We start from the raw sequence: 16,355 nt of genomic DNA, 5'->3' as shown, positions 1-16,355 counted from the left end.
GGGGTTTGGCTAAAGGAGAGTGGGACGGTGGGCGGTGCTCGGGGTGGTGACTGAAGTCAGTGACTGTGTAGTTCTGACGTCAACTTTTTACGGAAGTCACAATGGTTCGTGAAAAATCACAGCTACTTTATGCAGGCTGTGTGCATTTTACTGTGGACTGACTGTTTTGAAACTTATATGGTAGTTAAATAGCCCCTAGACCTCAAGTTATCGTGGAAAAAGGAAATTCCAGGAAATTTCAGTTTTGACAATATGGGACCTTTGTATATGTTTGGTATCATTTAAAAGTAGCATTAAATTGAGCAAAAATGACAGTAAATACATTTATAATGTTCCAAAAGATTTCTATTTCAAATAATTGCTGTTCTTTTGAACTTTCTATTCATCAAAGAATCCTGAAAAAACTCACAAAAAATCACAGTTTCCACAAAAATATTAAACAGCACAACCATTTGCAACAGTGATAAAGATTTCTGAAGGATCATGTGACACCGAATGAATAAATTACATTTTTAATATGTGTATATATGCTATCTCTTATTTGCTATAGTCAGTTATTTTTACTCTGGACATTAGAGGATGATTTCCCATTTTAGATAACTGTGGTTGATTAATTGAAAATTCAATATCCATTTTGTATTATATAATGCTCATGCAAATCACTAAAAACATAGAGGGAATATTGTGATGGATTTAGAACCATCCCCAATATGGTTTTACTGAAGCGTTTTAATCTTCTGTAGAACAAAGTGACCTATTTCACATCAGCTATGCTTGAAATGAGCAACCATGGCTATTTTATTTATTTATTTTGTGTGTGTGTAAATAAGAGTGAGATGGTTTATAATTATTGCGCATAAGACTTGCTGATAGATACATGCAAAAGCATGAGTTGTGATTTTGTCATTCAGCATCTCTTAACATGATTTGTTTCTATTTGTTGTATTTCTAAATGATATGTTTACTCTAGGTGTCTTAAATGTAAATAAAATCTCTGTCTCTCACATCTCGGTGTGTAATTAGGGTCTGTAAGCTCTTTGTGAAAATAGGATTTGTTACCTTGTCACTGGGGCAATGGGTGATTTCAGGTGATCCTCAAGTTTTGATTTAACACTGATATGCACATACAGCTATATCTATGACAAAACACATTCAACATTGTTTTTAATGCACTTATATAATACAGTAAGGCAGCTGCCTGTCTTCTCTTGAACACAGCAGTGAAATCAATATATGCCTTGAAATATAAATATATTTCTTTGAGCTTGTGATTTAAAAAAAGTCTCCAATTAAACATTAATTCTAAGAAGCAATACGTTTTTTCATTAGTAGTTTATGACATGAATGTACAACTCCTCTCTCCATCAAATGCACATGCTCACATGAAAATATAATGTTTGTTTTTCTTGAATGAAATGGTTTTAAGATTGTTTTCTCTTTACTTACCAGATTGCTGATGTGTAGGAAACTGTCTTCACTTTGCAGTCCCCAATAGACCTTTGTTCGCACCTCAACTGCCCTCTTCACGCTTAACGTCTGACTGTGACTGTATAGACCAACACCAACAGATCAGATAACAGTCTCATCTCTCTCTCTCTCCCTCCCTCTCTCTTTCTCTCTCTCTCACGTTGCTCTTTTCCGCCCCTTCTCTTTGCATCCCTCAACACACACATATTACCATTAATCACCTTAAGAGGATAGGACCTCTTAAAAAAAAAAACATCACAGCCTCTTGGAAGGCAAGCTGGAAAGCTTATATAACTGGGTTATAATAATGAGAGTGGACTGGCGAAAGATTTAGGGTATTTGTACAGACTTTAAAAGCTTTGCAACAGAGCTGCTTGATAAGACAAGCAGAGAGGGTGACTCAGGTCACACATTCATACACCACTGTTACAGTTTCACTGACAGAATAGCCTCTTATTTGAATAAATAATTGTTTTAGATCAATTATTGGAGAGATTGTAACAGGTGGCTTTTAATACATTATGTAATCCCCAAACCAAATCCATCTATGAGATGTCCATCATCATAATGTGATGCGGCAGTACTAAATGACCAACACAAGGTCAAATATACAGTTTTAAATTCTCAATTTCTCTGCATTTAAAATTTTATAGTTATGTGTTTGAGTAGAATGTCATTTTTGTTTTATTCTGTAAACTACTGATGAAATTTATTTTTTAATTTTTAAATAGAATGTTGTCATTTGGAGCATGAAATGACAATTGGTCAAAATAACATAAAAGATACCATGTTTTTAGACATGTTTATATTCATTTTTAAAACACAATACCAGTGTTTTAACTTCAGAAGAAACTCTAAATGACTATATTTTTATTTGAAAATTGGAAGTAATGTTATCACAACTTTGTAGTATAAAACAAATATAAACATTTTACTCAAACACATACCTAGTAAATCTAGTAAATTCAGAGAAATGTCAGATTTTGAGTAGCTAGTTTTTTTCCTCCAAGTAGACTACATTTTGACATAGATGACACAAAAAGCATCTATTGCTTCTTAGTCTAATCAAATAGTCTAAGCAATTACATATCTGATTTACTAAAGCCAACGTTTTAAAAAGATAGATTCAAACAGGCGAGCGCTCAATCACAGTGTGCGCAAGTGTTGCGCAGAGCTGACGCACATGAGCATGTTTTTCATTTGCTGACTATTGTCATGTTAAACATTTTCGGTTGCTAGACGACAATAATGCACATTACACGCGTACAGCGAAGAGAGACGCAAAACGACGCTGAGGCTGAGCAATATTACTGCGTTCACACACAATATCGACGTAGGATCTGCTGCTTTTCTTAACGGCGACGTCAGGAAACAGCTGCATCTTGGGAACTTCTTAACACCCCTTACCCATTTCAGTGCTCCTTAATGCTGTTTTATATTAGGATTGGTGTGAATATTCGAAATGAGAAAATTAAGATTTCCTGCTGCATCATAATACTCGGACATTAAAGGTCGTGCCTCCAATAGCCTATATCATACTGAATGAGAAAGTATTATGCTTCTATTGTTTGTAAAAGGCGCTGATAAAATAAAAACAGACCATCAGATAAGCTATAATGTCTGTAGTAGCCGGAGAAGTTGTCACTGAAGAGGAGGTAGAGGATCTGGTAAGTACATTGACAGTTTTCATAGATGTTCTGGACTTTAACACTAACAAAAATTACCATGCAATACCATGTTTTTTGAAGATGGACTATGGTAATGCCTTGGGATACCACCTCATACAGAAAGCTATGTAAATACCATATCATATGAATATGATAATCATCATTTAGTAGCATAGGTTATATTAAAGTTTAATAGTATTACCATTTGATATCACTTGGTAGTATTTTTTGTTTATTTTAATGTATATATCATTTGTTTGTTTTCAAGGCAGAGGACAGTCTGTGTAGCAGCTATGTGTCCGACACTGAAAAGGTGAGATAGATCATTTTAAATTAATTATTTCTTTATTTACAGATTTTAGGCCAGTCTGTCTCCTTAGTTCTGAAGCTCTTTCATTCTTGGACCTGGTATTGAGATTGTTGGATTTCTTTTCAGAAATTAAGAAAAAAGAAAGTTTCAGGCAGACCACCTCCTTCTCCTAGTAAGTTTAAGACTTCTGTTGTAGTTTTCATGCCTGCAACACAAATGCTACCACCCTTTCTGTGCATTACTGTCTTATCAACACAGCATTGTAAAAATGTGGAAATTGCTGTATTTGCTTATTTCATTGTAGAGTACTTAATGTAACTACATACACAGCAAAAATGCCTTTATAATAATACATCATTTTATTTAAATAAAGGGTCACCATATCTGAACAGTGCAAGCTTGCATCTGAAGAGAACTCCAGTAGCATCATGGAGGACAGTGAAAGGGACACAGCTCCAAAACTGTAAAACCCCCCCGGCTGGTACACCGAAGGACGTCTGGCTGCACTTACAGAATGATGGACATGGTCTGTCCCTTTAAAATAATAATAATAATAATAATAATATGTGGTTAACACTTTACACCATATTCTGCATTTTATCATTTTAAATTATGTCACTGAAGAGGAGGTAGAGGATCTGGTAAGTACATTGACAGTTTTCATAGATGTTCTGGACTTTAACACTAACAAAAATTACCATGCAATACCATGTTTTTTGAAGATGGACTATGGTAATGCCTTGGGATACCACCTCATACAGAAAGCTATGTAAATACCATATCATATGAATATGATAATCATCATTTAGTAGCATAGGTTATATTAAAGTTTAATAGTATTACCATTTGATATCACTTGGTAGTATTTTTTGTTTATTTTAATGTATATATCATTTGTTTGTTTTCAAGGCAGAGGACAGTCTGTGTAGCAGCTATGTGTCCGACACTGAAAAGGTGAGATAGATCATTTTAAATTAATTATTTCTTTATTTACAGATTTTAGGCCAGTCTGTCTCCTTAGTTCTGAAGCTTTTTCATTCTTGGACCTGGTATTGAGATTGTTGGATTTCTTTTCAGAAATTAAGAAAAAAGAAAGTTTCAGGCAGACCACCTCCTTCTCCTAGTAAGTTTAAGACTTCTGTTGTAGTTTTCATGCCTGCAACACAAATGCTACCACCCTTTCTGTGCATTACTGTCTTATCAACACAGCATTGTAAAAATGTGGAAATTGCTGTATTTGCTTATTTCATTGTAGAGTACTTAATGTAACTACATACACAGCAAAAATGCCTTTATAATAATACATCATTTTATTTAAATAAAGGGTCACCATATCTGAACAGTGCAAGCTTGCATCTGAAGAGAACTCCAGTAGCATCATGGAGGACAGTGAAAGGGACACAACTCCAAAACTGTAAAACCCCCCCGGCTGGTACACCGAAGGACGTCTGGCTGCACTTACAGAATGATGGACATGGTCTGTCCCTTTAAAAAAAAAAAATAATATTAATAATATGTGGCTAACACTTTACACCATATTCTGCATTTTATCATTTTAAATTATGTATCTTCTACCAAACAAGATCTTCTAAATATGTTTACGTTATAAGACCCAAACAGACAGCAGATCTGCACAAGATTAAATTTTTGCTGCTCAGAAACTGCATCTAGTTTTAAAGATATTTAAACATGACTTACTGGAAAACTAGACAAAATAGCTGATTATCACAGGATTCACATTCAGGTAGGTAGGTAACCTTTTTGCTCTTTTAATACTGGATCAGTAACTGAGAAACACTAGCTCAGGATCAAAATATATAGCTTATATGTTTTTGAAAGACAAGCAAATGTAATTTATCCATATAAAGCCTGCTGTATCATATTTGAAAAATGCCTCTAAATTATCAACATGATCAAAACTTTAATGACAAACCTGTTGTACGCAATCTAATATATGGCTTCTCTGCTTTCATTGATAATTCGTACTTGATCATCCATAAATCATGTTAAAATGTGGTAAATCAGGTTTTTGAGGAACTTTTATTTGTGCATCTCTCAACTATCATTGTTTTGCTTTATTTATGTTTTGCCCCCACAATGTAAAACTACAGGGCTTTCATAATAAAACAAAGCGTTTAAATATCTGTTAGTAGTCTGTTATACTATTTTTAAAAATCTAATTAATTTACATTACAATATTTTCATCTTAAATTTATAAACAACAGCGACCGCACCAAATTGGATATTTGGCTCTGTTTGGGCCTCTGAATAAAATCTAGATGTTTTTTTTTCCACCTCAAGTGTGTGAGCTCCATAATCTCCTATATAATAATATATATTAAATTTAAAAAAAATATTTTATCTAAAGTTTAAATAAACCGTTCCATTTGAAAAAATTTATTCCTATATGAGGCTTCACAGGGTTCAATTTTCTTTACTTCAGGGACATTGTCAAAGTCTCTAAAAAGAGCGGATTACAGTGTCACACAGACCAGCATCTCCATGACCAGCACACCCGAATACTTGAAGGAGGCCTTAGGAATGAAAAAGCCAAAATATTCCCTCTCTTCATCCAACGGTGAGCTAAAACTCAATATATAAACCTGACTTGTCCACATAACGGTTATTATGATTTTTCTTTTTCTTTTTCTTTTTGTCTCCATGTTGTTATTTTTGCAATTCCTTTATCAGGTTATGTTCCAGGGACCCCAGACTACAAAGAGAAGGAGGAAATGTATGATGAAATAATTGATCTAAAAAAGGTGAAGTTCACCTCTCGCACACTCACTCGATGACGTATAAGTGTTTTTGAGGATGTGTTTTTAGAATTTTGATTACATCAGACGGCATGTTTTCAACGAATTGGGCTTTATCCAAACTCTCATACTATCCATCCTATATGTGTATGAGGGATTAGTGGTTAGGATTACTATGTCCCAAATTATAATTAGCTAAAAATAGTATGCCAAATCTTCCTGGATGGTCTATTATTTTTGCTGGATTTTAGGAAATATATCTATGCAAGGTTTTTGAGCTAATATTACCCACAATGCAAGTGGAGGAAATGGTTCTTAAGATGTATTTTAGTATTGCACAGTTTTATCTATTAAGATGTGCTTTCCCGTCCTAGAATGTAGCTTTCCTATTTGAAGTGGAGTTATGCACACTGAAATTTCGTGTACCCATGTGTTTGCTCTCCATTTTCTCAGACCATCCGATCCCAAAAGACTGAATCGGACAAGATGAAAGCCAAGCTACGGCGTCTTGAAGAAGAAAACGCTAAGAAAGACAGACAAATCGAGCAGCTGTTGGATCCAACGAAGGTGATGAGCAAGTCACCTTTTTGTGTAAATGAGTAGCTGAGTGTGAATGCGGCCTGTTTCACACCACACGCATAAACAACACTGTAATGTAACTGCAAAAGCAGGCTGCCATTGTGCGTTCACACTTTGTAACTGAAAACAATATGATTTTTTAAATTGCAAACTTGATTGTCATGAAATCTAAAAAGCATTATTTACAGGGTGGAACATTATCAGACGTACACAGTCGTTCAAAAATCTGGGCTCAGATTTTAAAAGAAAATATCAAAGAAATTAATACTTTTATTTAGCAAGGATGCATTAAATTGATCAAAAGCAACAATAATGTCACGCCCATGGACTCTTTTGTGTGTGTTTTCCCTCCCCACGTGCTCCATGACCCAGTTTTCTCCCATGTTAATTGTTTCATTAGTTCCAGGTGTTTCTCGTCATCCCCTCCTCTAGTCCTGTGTATTTAAAGTGAGTCCTATTCAGAGTTCCTTTGTCTGGTATTGAATGTCGTCTTTCCCCGCTACGTGTGTGTTCCTGGCTCCCTTGATGTTTATTAAAGTCTGTTCGTTTGAAGTTTACTCCACGTCTCCTTGTTCCTCGCTCCGTGCTCCTCACAGTAGCGGCAACGTGACAAATAAAGACTTTTAGGTTGTTACAAAAAAATCTATTTTTACTTCTATTTATCAAAGAATCCTGAAAAATGTTTCACAGTTTCCACAAAAAAAATTTATATTAAGCAGCACAACTATTTTCAACTGTGATTATAAGACAACATATTTTTTGAGCTGCAAATCCGCATATAAGAACAATTTCTGAAGTATCATGTGACACTGAAGACTGGAGTAATGATGCTGAAAATTCAGCGTCACCATCAAAGGAATGAATTATGTTTTAAAATGTATAGAAACTAGTTAATTTCAATTGGAATAATATTTCACATTAAAGTTTTTACTGTTATTACTGTTTTTACTGTATTTTTTTTACTGCAGCCTTTGTGAGCATAAGAGGCTTCTTTCAAAAACATTTACAAAATATTACTGACCTCAAACGTTTGAACGTAGTGAAAATTAAAGCGGTTCTCTCAGAGCTTAGTTTTCTAAAAACTGTTCATTGCTAAATAATTATTTTTGTGTTGATCATATAGGACCCAGAGTATGCTAGAGGTTTAGTGGACAGAAAGACTGATCCTAGATCGGTGAGTATGCCATTATAAACATCTCACAAAACCTCACAATCACATTTCATCAGATCAATGATTCTTAATTTGATGCATGAAATAAAATGAAAAATGTATTTCTCTCTTTTTGAACACACCAGATCATTAACGGACTGAAACAGAGGATTGTACGATTGGAGCAGCAGTACAAAGAAAAAGAGAATGCCTTAAGGTCTGATGCCAACTTCATTTATATTGTGCTGCCATGAAATTAATCAGGTTATGGTGAATCAATGCAGCATGAATAAACGTCACAGCACTTCAGCATAAGAGTTGCAGTCTAAGAGTGCAAAAATCTTAATAGATATTACAATTATTTAATTTAACCTGAAAATAAAATTTCTAGGAAATTTTAGGATTTTTGAATTGTAAACTTCTTTGTACAGGCTTTCAGATATTTTTGCTTGCATTGAAGGCTGGATAATTAACTTCTCATGACATTCTTGTGAAAGTCATGAATTTTCCATTTAAATTTTCACTTGTTTTGTCCGTTTTTATGTCGATAAAAACTAGAGACTTGGACCCCAGTGTATGTTGAATCTAAACTGATGAATGTGTGTTTGCCATTACAGTCAGCTTCAGAGTGACCTCAAAACCACCAACATGCAGGAAATGAAGATCACGGTAGAAACCTACTTTGAAGAGGTATCATATGTGACTTTATATAAAACTAAATGTATTTCATTATAACTTTTTTTTTTTTATTATTTCGGGTAATAATATGTTCTTCATTCTTAGGTTCAAAGATTGAGAGCACTTTTAGAGTCGACTGAAAGAAGGTACAAACATTGTTCATTTTACTTTTAATTTGATGTTTTTATTTAGTCTTTCTCTCACTCTCTTTTTCTCTGTCCAGTAATAAGGCAGAGAGCAAAAACATCAGGGGGCAAAACAAGACCCTTAGTGCAACGGTTCTGAAACTCACAAACACTGTTCAACACCTGGAGAACGAGAACCAGGAGCTCAAAAAAGAATTGACACAGGAAGAGATGAACATGATGGAGAGCCCTGCGTGCCGGGCCAAGGGTACTTACATTTACAAAAGCACATCTTAACTTACATCTACAGTAGAACTGGAAAAAACTATTTCAGCAAACGTCATTTATTATGGACAGCTGCTGAAAAAACTCGCTTAAACCAGCCTAAGATGGTTAACTGGTCTTAGCTGGTCTCCTGACCTGGCTAATTTGGTGTTTAACTTGTTTAGCCAACCACCCAGCTAGTTTCCTAGCTTAAATGTACTAAAAAATAAAGTTTAAACAAAATATTTAGTATTTCCTGCACCAAAGACTGAATTCAGTCATATGATGTATCGTATTTTTATGTTTGCAGGTTATATGGATTGGAGTAAACAGAGACTTGTGCGACGAATCCTGGAGCTTGAAAAGGTTTTTTATATATATTTATATTTCGGTATCTGAAATAAATGAACTTTTCCACGACATTCTAATTTATTGAGATGCACCTGTACATGTACATGCATGTATGTATGTGTATGCATATGTGTTACATTAAACATTACTTGTAGAATGTACGTGTGAATGTAGTTTATTTGTCTCATTTTTTCAGAGAGTCGAGCAGATGAAGAATCTTCAGATCACCAAAGCATCAGACTCACTGAAGAGCCCAGACAATAAAGGCACTCAGTCAGAATCGGCCAATCAGAGTGATTCTGTCAACACAGAGATGGAGCCATCTGTGATTACAGAGAATGATGCACATTTGAGGGAAACAGTTAAGAAACTTGAAGAAGAGAAAAAGGAACTAGAGGGAAAACTAACCCAGAAAGAGTGAGTGTACTCAAAATATCACGTGATTTTTCAGAAACCACTCTTAATATGCTGATTTGGTGTTCAAGAAACATTTTTATATTACAACTAAAGTAAAAAAAAAAGTTGTGCTGCTTAATATTTTTGTAGAAACTGTGATTTGATGAATAATTTATTTCAAATGGATTCAGAAATATTTCTGATATTTTCTTAGAAATTTCTGATTTCTTATTCATGAAATTTTCTCAAATGTTCAACCTATTTAAAAGCAATTCTGATTAAAAATATTTATGTCTTGTCTTATCAGTGAGGAGATAAAGCAGTTGTCTGCTGAGAAGGATAAGAGTTTGAAAGAGGTCGAAAACATGCTGAAGGAACAAATCAGAGAGCATGAGAGACTGATGCAAACACATAGGTTTGTAATAAAAATAATGAAGGCATCCATTAATTAAAACTATATAGTGGTGATGCTTATAGTTACACCCATAGACTGTATAAAAACATGGACATAGTGTCCGTGACGTCACTAATTATGCAGAACTTTAAGGCTTAGTATAATTTAAACGGATGAGTTATAAAAATATTCACCCCCCTCACAGTTGTCATGAAGGGCAAAATTAGCTATATAGACCAAAATCATTTTTTGTACCAGGCTGTAAACATAATTTTTTCTGCTGTAAAGTTGGGCATTTTAACATGGGGAGTCTATGGGACTGACTCCCTTTTGGAGCCAGCCTCTAGCAGCCAGTCGATGAATTGCAGTTTTAGTCACTTCCGTGTTGGCTTCACCAGAGAGACCGGAAGGTTTCCGCTTGGTTACACCACATGACTTCTCACATGACTAAATCTTAAATGTGATGTTACTGTTATGTGAGACAAAACATATTAAACCCTGATTTAATTTTCCAAAGCTCTTTTCCAAATAGTTATTTCTTTATTGAAATCATTTGTGCTCCTTAAGAGAAATTATTTACCGTTGTCATTGAGTTTATTAAACATTCTTTTATATCTGTAACATTTCTGTGACATTTTTCTGAGTGAACAACCTTGGTTATGTGTGCAGAAAAGAAAAGTAATTGCAAAGGCATAAAAATTAATTACATTTTGATAAAAGATTATGAAAACAAACTTTTTTTCTGTTTTTCTAGAATACCATGCATTGGTGAATCATGATAAATATGAACATAGAAATGTATTAAGAAAGTAAGTAAAGTCAGTTTAGATGTCATGTTTTTTTTAAAGGCAGGAGATGGGCGCACTGACCATAGAAATCAGCTGTTTGAAAGAGAAACTAGAGGAGGAGAGAAAACTCAGATTAGTACAAGATCCAAGTCAGGTAATACTTTCAAAATCTTTCTTTAACAATGTACACAGTTCATTCAAGAGCAGACAAACTCATTTCTCATCTCACAGGTTCGGGACGGTTCTTTGTCATTAACACTCACAGAACCGTTGTCATCATCAGAAGTCGTGCCGATAGAGAAGAACAGAGCAGCTAAGATCATCCAGACACACTGGCGCTCCCACCGAACACGGGTTGGTACAACACATCAACACTTACTGTATAACCACAGTGAATGTAGATTATTCATGTCCTCCTTATTCTTCTACTCCGTCTCTTAGGATCTAGTTCTTTTACAGTCCTGTCTCAGAGGGCATCTAATCAGGCAGAGGCAGTTAGATGGACAGAGGCAAGCAGACCCAAGAACTGTCCCTGTTGCCATGGTAACTACTTGTGACCTTTTGATGGGATGTTTTATTATACATATATTTTTTAATTAGCATATGTTGTTGCTGTGCTTAAGTCAAATCCTATCAGCTGCATTCCTTTACAATATATATATATACATATATTTATATATAATTTTTTTTCAAATAAATGTTCTTTTGAACTTTCTATTCAGCAAAAAAATATATATCATGGTTTCCATAAAATATTAAGTAGCACAACTGTTTTTAAAATTGATAATAATAATAATGAATGTTTCTTGAGCACTAAATCAGCATATTAGAATGATTTCTGAAGGGTCATGTGACACTGAAGACTGGAGTAATTATGTTGAAAATTCTGCTTTGCCATCAGAGGAATAAACTACATTTTAAAATATATTAAAATAGAAAACTGATATTTTACATTGTAATAATATTTCACAATATTGCTGTTTTTATTGTATTTTTAATGGTTGTTGAGCATAATTTTTCAAAAACATAAAAAAATCTTACCAACCCCAATCTTTTTTTACGGTAGTGTATATATTGTTAATTTTTTTTTTTAAATATGATGTTACATGGAATTATTGGTACTTATTATGGACCAAAAATAATAATTCCTTGTGCTTAACCCTCCTGACAGAAAAGTTTCTCAATACCATTGCAAGAATTACAGTACTTTATGAAATGGACAAAAAAAAAATCACAACTCTTTTGACTATGTGTCTCAGAGCCAATCAGGTATGAACACTCAGGCTGTACAGGAAGAGGAAGTGACTCTGCTGCAGTCTGTCTTTAGGGCTCATCTCAAACGCAGTACTCTGACGATGGACAGGTGATATAGATAGTGTATACACTCAATTATTACATTATACACTCAAATACTACATACACTACACAATGAATAATTTTTCCACTTTTCCATATTTATATAATTGCATATTTATATTATGTGTATTGCATTCAAAAAAATAAACCTTGCACAGATGATTGTTCTGTTTGGAGAATGCATGTATGCAGTCACAAATATGGTTGCATGCATGGCCAGGTGGTCTCCTTACAGCCCCATGTTGACTTGACATTGCAGGGTGTCTGCAGTGACACAGTCTGTATCTTCCAAACATCAGAAAAAGCTGTATCTCTCCACCCCTCCACTGCTGCCCAGAGGCTCCTCACAAGCCATGTTTACTAACAAAACGCAAACCTCAGGTGATTATTCATCTTTAATCATTTCTTGTTGAAAACAATATGACCTCATACTGCTAATTTTCCTGTTTGTTAATCTAGGACCGTTAAGACTTTGTTGGTTTTCAGGTTTAAAACCAAAGACTCAGACCTGGCCGTCCTTATGATGTCTTGTACTGACTTCTCTTTAAAACCACTGTGACTTGTAGTTGATGCTTTTCCTTATATTCTTCTCGGTCAGGGATGGCGAACTCCAGTCCTGGAGAGCCGCAGCCCTGCAGAGTTCAGCTCCAACCCTAATAAAATCTCACCTGCCTGTAAGCTTCCTAGTAACCCTTCAGACCTTGATTAGCTTGTTCAGGTGTGTTTGATTAGGGTTGAAGCAAAACTCTGCTGGGCTGCGGCTCTCCAGGACCGATGTTCGCCACCCCTGTTCTAGGTGTAACTCAGAATAATAGCGAGGAGACTGCAGAGGAATTAAATCCTGCTTATAATGATAAGCTACATGACAAGAGATCAATACCAGGTTAGAATACAGGATATCTGTAACCCATTCCTATTACACTACCTAAAATTTAGTTTCGGTAATAATTTTTTTTTTCCTGTTTTGGAAGGATGCATTAAATTGGCCAAAAGAAAGACATTTATAATGTTAGAAAAGATTTCTGTTTTAAATAAATGCTGTTCTTTTGTACTTGGTTCATCACAGAATCCTGAAAAATATATCATGGTTTTCAAACATAATATTAAGCAGCACAACTGTATTCAACATTGTTAATAATAAGAAATATTACTAAAATCAGCATATTCAAATAATATCTGAAGGATCATGTGACGCTGAAGACGGGAGTAATGATGCTGAAATTCAGCTTTATCACAGTTACATTTTACAATATATTAAAATACAAAAATGTTGTTTTAAATAGTAATAATATTTCACAATATTGCTGTTTTTGCTGTATTTTTGATCAAGCAATTGCAGCCTTGGAAAGCAAAAGAGAAGTCTTATTGATTCCAAAACTTTTGAATGGTAGAGTCTAAGACAGTATATCTTTAAATAATCTCTGATAAACTACCATTATGCATACAGTATCATCTTTAATCTATTTAATGTAATAAAATATATGATTTTGTTGTTATTAAGCAGACCTGAAGATCCACCAACATCAACCAGGCAATCAAATTCCAAAGACCATCGACTCGGACGACTCTGATGACATCATTGTGTCTCCTTCAAAGCCACTGAGAAAAAAAAAAATCCTTAAGTCCGTTCAGTGAAAATGACTTGATGTAGTTTTTTTTTTTTTTTTTTACTATTTGGACCTGTTTTTTCTATTTACTTAACTTGTAGCACACATAATTACCTGAGCAACTTAAAGTGGAATTGAAACAACAAAAAAATGTAACTGATTGTATATCGGCAATAATGACTAGACAGAGAAGAACATGGATCATGGATGATGGATCATTATGGTTTTGTGATTTTCACACTTTTATTCTGCTAAGATCATGTTCTTTTGACTTCTAGGAGCTAAGCCTTCAAATATGGGACAGATATCATGTTTTGTCTTCACACTCCAAAAGTGCCTTGTGTTGAATGATCATCTTTAAATGAGGATCAGGGATTTACTATTCTTCGTTTACTTTTCATTGTAGATCAATATACATATTACACTGAGCAGGATATCGCATAAAGTATATTTAAGCCATTGTGTGCATTTAAGGTACACCTCTGATTGATATAAAAAGTACTGTGAATCTCCACAAATGTGGGTGATGTATGTAAGATATTGCTGTATAAGACTTTATTCAGATTGGGAAAAAATGACAGTAAATGCTGTTTCACTTAAATTAAAGCGTGTTATGTGTTAAATCAGCGTGTTATGTGTTATTATAGCTGGTGTATCTGTATTGAACCAATAGTAGCACTGAAAAATGTGATGCTGTATTGCGGTTTTTAAATTCTTGTTAAAACACATTATTGTTTTGTGCCATTCTTGAATTCATGTTAGCTTTCTGTTTGTTAAAGACTTGTTTTCTCTGGTCTTTTGTGCTTAAGTATGAAAATACCATTTCCTAATAACTTACTATCTAGCAGTGGATACCTGATAATTAATTTCATATTTTTTAACCAACGAATATACATTACTTGTCCAATCGTTCGTGATTTACTGGATAAGGCTTAAGCATGGTGATTTTTTCAGTATTTTTTTATTCACAATTTCTACCTGATAAAATATTTTAAAGCTTGGCAAATAGAAAAATGTAAACATGGAGTTTAAAGATTTTAATAATAATAATAAAAAGCGATTTGACCTTCTCAACTGTATATTTAAACATTTTTAATTGTATAAACTTTGTCCATTTTTTATTATTGATTTTTGTTTAAAAATCAAAACCACACAAATCAGGGTATAAAACTGCATTTGTAGATTAAGTAGGGGTTGTTGGTTAACAGAGTTGCCATAAAATAAACGGACAAAAAAAGTAAAAAAAAAAAAAAAAGGCCAATCACAATTCAGTATGCAAATAAATGCAAGAATGAGGACCAATCGGATCAATTGATTGTGCAAATTTACAATCGCGTCATTGTTGTTTTCAAACTTTACCCTTTTTATAACTTAAGCGTGTAACGTATTTTTTAAAAACGTTTGCAATATAGTTATATGCAGTATAATTTATAATAACAATAGAAAGACATGACTTGAAGTAGCGTCATTTGACCACTAGAGGCCAGTAAACATTAATCCATTTGTGTATGGAAATAGATGGACGTGGATTATTGACAATCACGCACGTTTCTTACTGTAGTCTGCTCACAAATCACTAGTTCATCCACGTAATGCAAGATATCGTTGCTTAAAATCCGTTTAATCCCAAATTTTTCCCAGACATGAAAATATCCAAATGATGTGTCATTAGTAACCCGTTGAAATAATCAATAATTTTTTTTAAATTTTTTTTTTTGGAAAAGTGTGTGAAAAATTGTGTTTTATAGTCGGTCACAATTGTGACCGGTGGGATAAGGTGAGTACTGAATTAACATATTTCTGCAGTCATAAAAATTGTCATATATCTTATCCCAGCTATTTTAAACTGTTTGATCACATTCTAGGGTTATTATTATTATGCATAAAAAAAACTTTATGCAACATTGAATGTTGAGATAAAAAAAAATAAAAAATCCAACCATCAACGCATTTCAAAATTGTTACTTTTTTGTAAAATATAACATAACATTTTTATATTAGTGCTACCAGTATTACAACATCAATATTGTAAATTTTTTGTAACATTTGAATTTTTAATTTAGTGCACTATTTTGTCATTGCTACATTTTAGTGTAATTTTCACTAACAACTGCAATTGGATTTATATTGTAAACCTAAGTCCACTGTTATCCCACCGGTCACTATCGTGACCATAAACATGTTTACTCATTCTATGACCACACTCAACAAAACTGAATATATGTGAATTCATATATTAATACGCAATATAAATATTTTAAATTATCAAAATAAATGAGCAGCTGATTTTTGATGCAGAATTAGTCCTGGGCATATGACACCACAACTACAGGGTGCACAGTGATTTATTCTTTTGCCAAATATTTTGTTAGCTTATTAATAAGTTAAAGGTAAGTATTTACACTGCAGTAACGTTAATGAACGTTAATGGAAAAAAAAAATTACAACTCTTGAATTACAAATTTAA

At 33.8% G+C, this 16,355-nt stretch overlaps 2 protein-coding genes and 1 long non-coding RNA gene across 6 annotated transcripts in view; 2 read left to right on the top strand and 1 right to left on the bottom strand.

Moving 5' to 3' along the window:
* Positions 1–1,580, bottom strand: part of LOC107758890 (sorting nexin-8-like) — an 8,166-nt gene extending 6,586 nt beyond the window's left edge. The window contains exons 1-2 of the mRNA XM_016576724.1: positions 1,447–1,580; positions 1,060–1,113 (exon numbers count right to left, since the gene is read on the bottom strand). The gene's annotated coding sequence lies outside the window, so the exon portion shown is untranslated. The remainder of the gene's footprint in view (positions 1–1,059; positions 1,114–1,446) is intronic.
* A 1,056-nt stretch (positions 1,581–2,636) lies between these two features.
* LOC107758887 (IQ domain-containing protein E-like) lies at positions 2,637–14,684 on the top strand. 4 transcript variants are annotated; one of them, XM_016576718.1, is made up of 23 exons: positions 2,637–3,134; positions 3,403–3,447; positions 3,571–3,616; positions 3,818–3,970; positions 5,888–6,022; positions 6,136–6,206; positions 6,654–6,767; positions 7,903–7,953; positions 8,076–8,146; positions 8,547–8,619; positions 8,713–8,753; positions 8,831–9,000; positions 9,307–9,362; positions 9,544–9,764; positions 10,051–10,158; positions 10,986–11,079; positions 11,157–11,279; positions 11,367–11,468; positions 12,185–12,288; positions 12,541–12,662; positions 13,078–13,164; positions 13,612–13,668; positions 13,786–14,684. In XM_016576718.1, exons 1-23 carry the CDS (start codon positions 3,084–3,086, stop codon positions 13,914–13,916), a joined length of 2,226 nt encoding a protein of 741 aa, XP_016432204.1. In that variant the 5' UTR covers positions 2,637–3,083; the 3' UTR covers positions 13,917–14,684. The 4 variants fall into 4 exon arrangements, with proteins under 4 accessions (XP_016432204.1, XP_016432202.1, XP_016432206.1 ...); XM_016576716.1 differs by having other exon boundaries at positions 13,783–14,684; XM_016576720.1 differs by lacking the exons at positions 13,078–13,164; positions 13,612–13,668.
* Positions 4,063–4,847, top strand: LOC107758888 (uncharacterized). Its single transcript, XR_001642071.1, has 4 exons — positions 4,063–4,085; positions 4,354–4,398; positions 4,522–4,567; positions 4,769–4,847. It is a non-coding gene; the product is annotated as an uncharacterized LOC107758888 (long non-coding RNA).
* Positions 14,685–16,355: the final 1,671 nt, after the last annotated feature.

This window comes from Sinocyclocheilus rhinocerous, unplaced genomic scaffold (assembly GCF_001515625.1).
Source record: "Sinocyclocheilus rhinocerous isolate Xijiao unplaced genomic scaffold, SAMN03320098_v1.1 scaffold1435, whole genome shotgun sequence".
Taxonomy (NCBI): domain Eukaryota; kingdom Metazoa; phylum Chordata; class Actinopteri; order Cypriniformes; family Cyprinidae; genus Sinocyclocheilus; species Sinocyclocheilus rhinocerous.
The sequence above is the reverse complement of the archived record's forward strand: the minus strand, read 5'-3'. Positions and strand labels throughout refer to the sequence as shown.

What these genes read in the sequence shown, in the direction of transcription:
- LOC107758887 (XM_016576716.1), top strand. Translation starts at nt 3,084, where the DNA reads ATGTCTGTAGTAGCCGGAGAAGTTGTCACTGAAGAGGAGGTAGAGGAT. An exon ending in TAGAAACCTACTTTGAAGAG is followed by an intron (nt 8,620 to 8,712) that starts GTATCATATGTG and finishes CTTCATTCTTAG; the next exon opens with GTTCAAAGATTGAGAGCACT. An exon ending in CCCTGCGTGCCGGGCCAAGG is followed by an intron (nt 9,001 to 9,306) that starts GTACTTACATTT and finishes TTATGTTTGCAG; the next exon opens with GTTATATGGATTGGAGTAAA.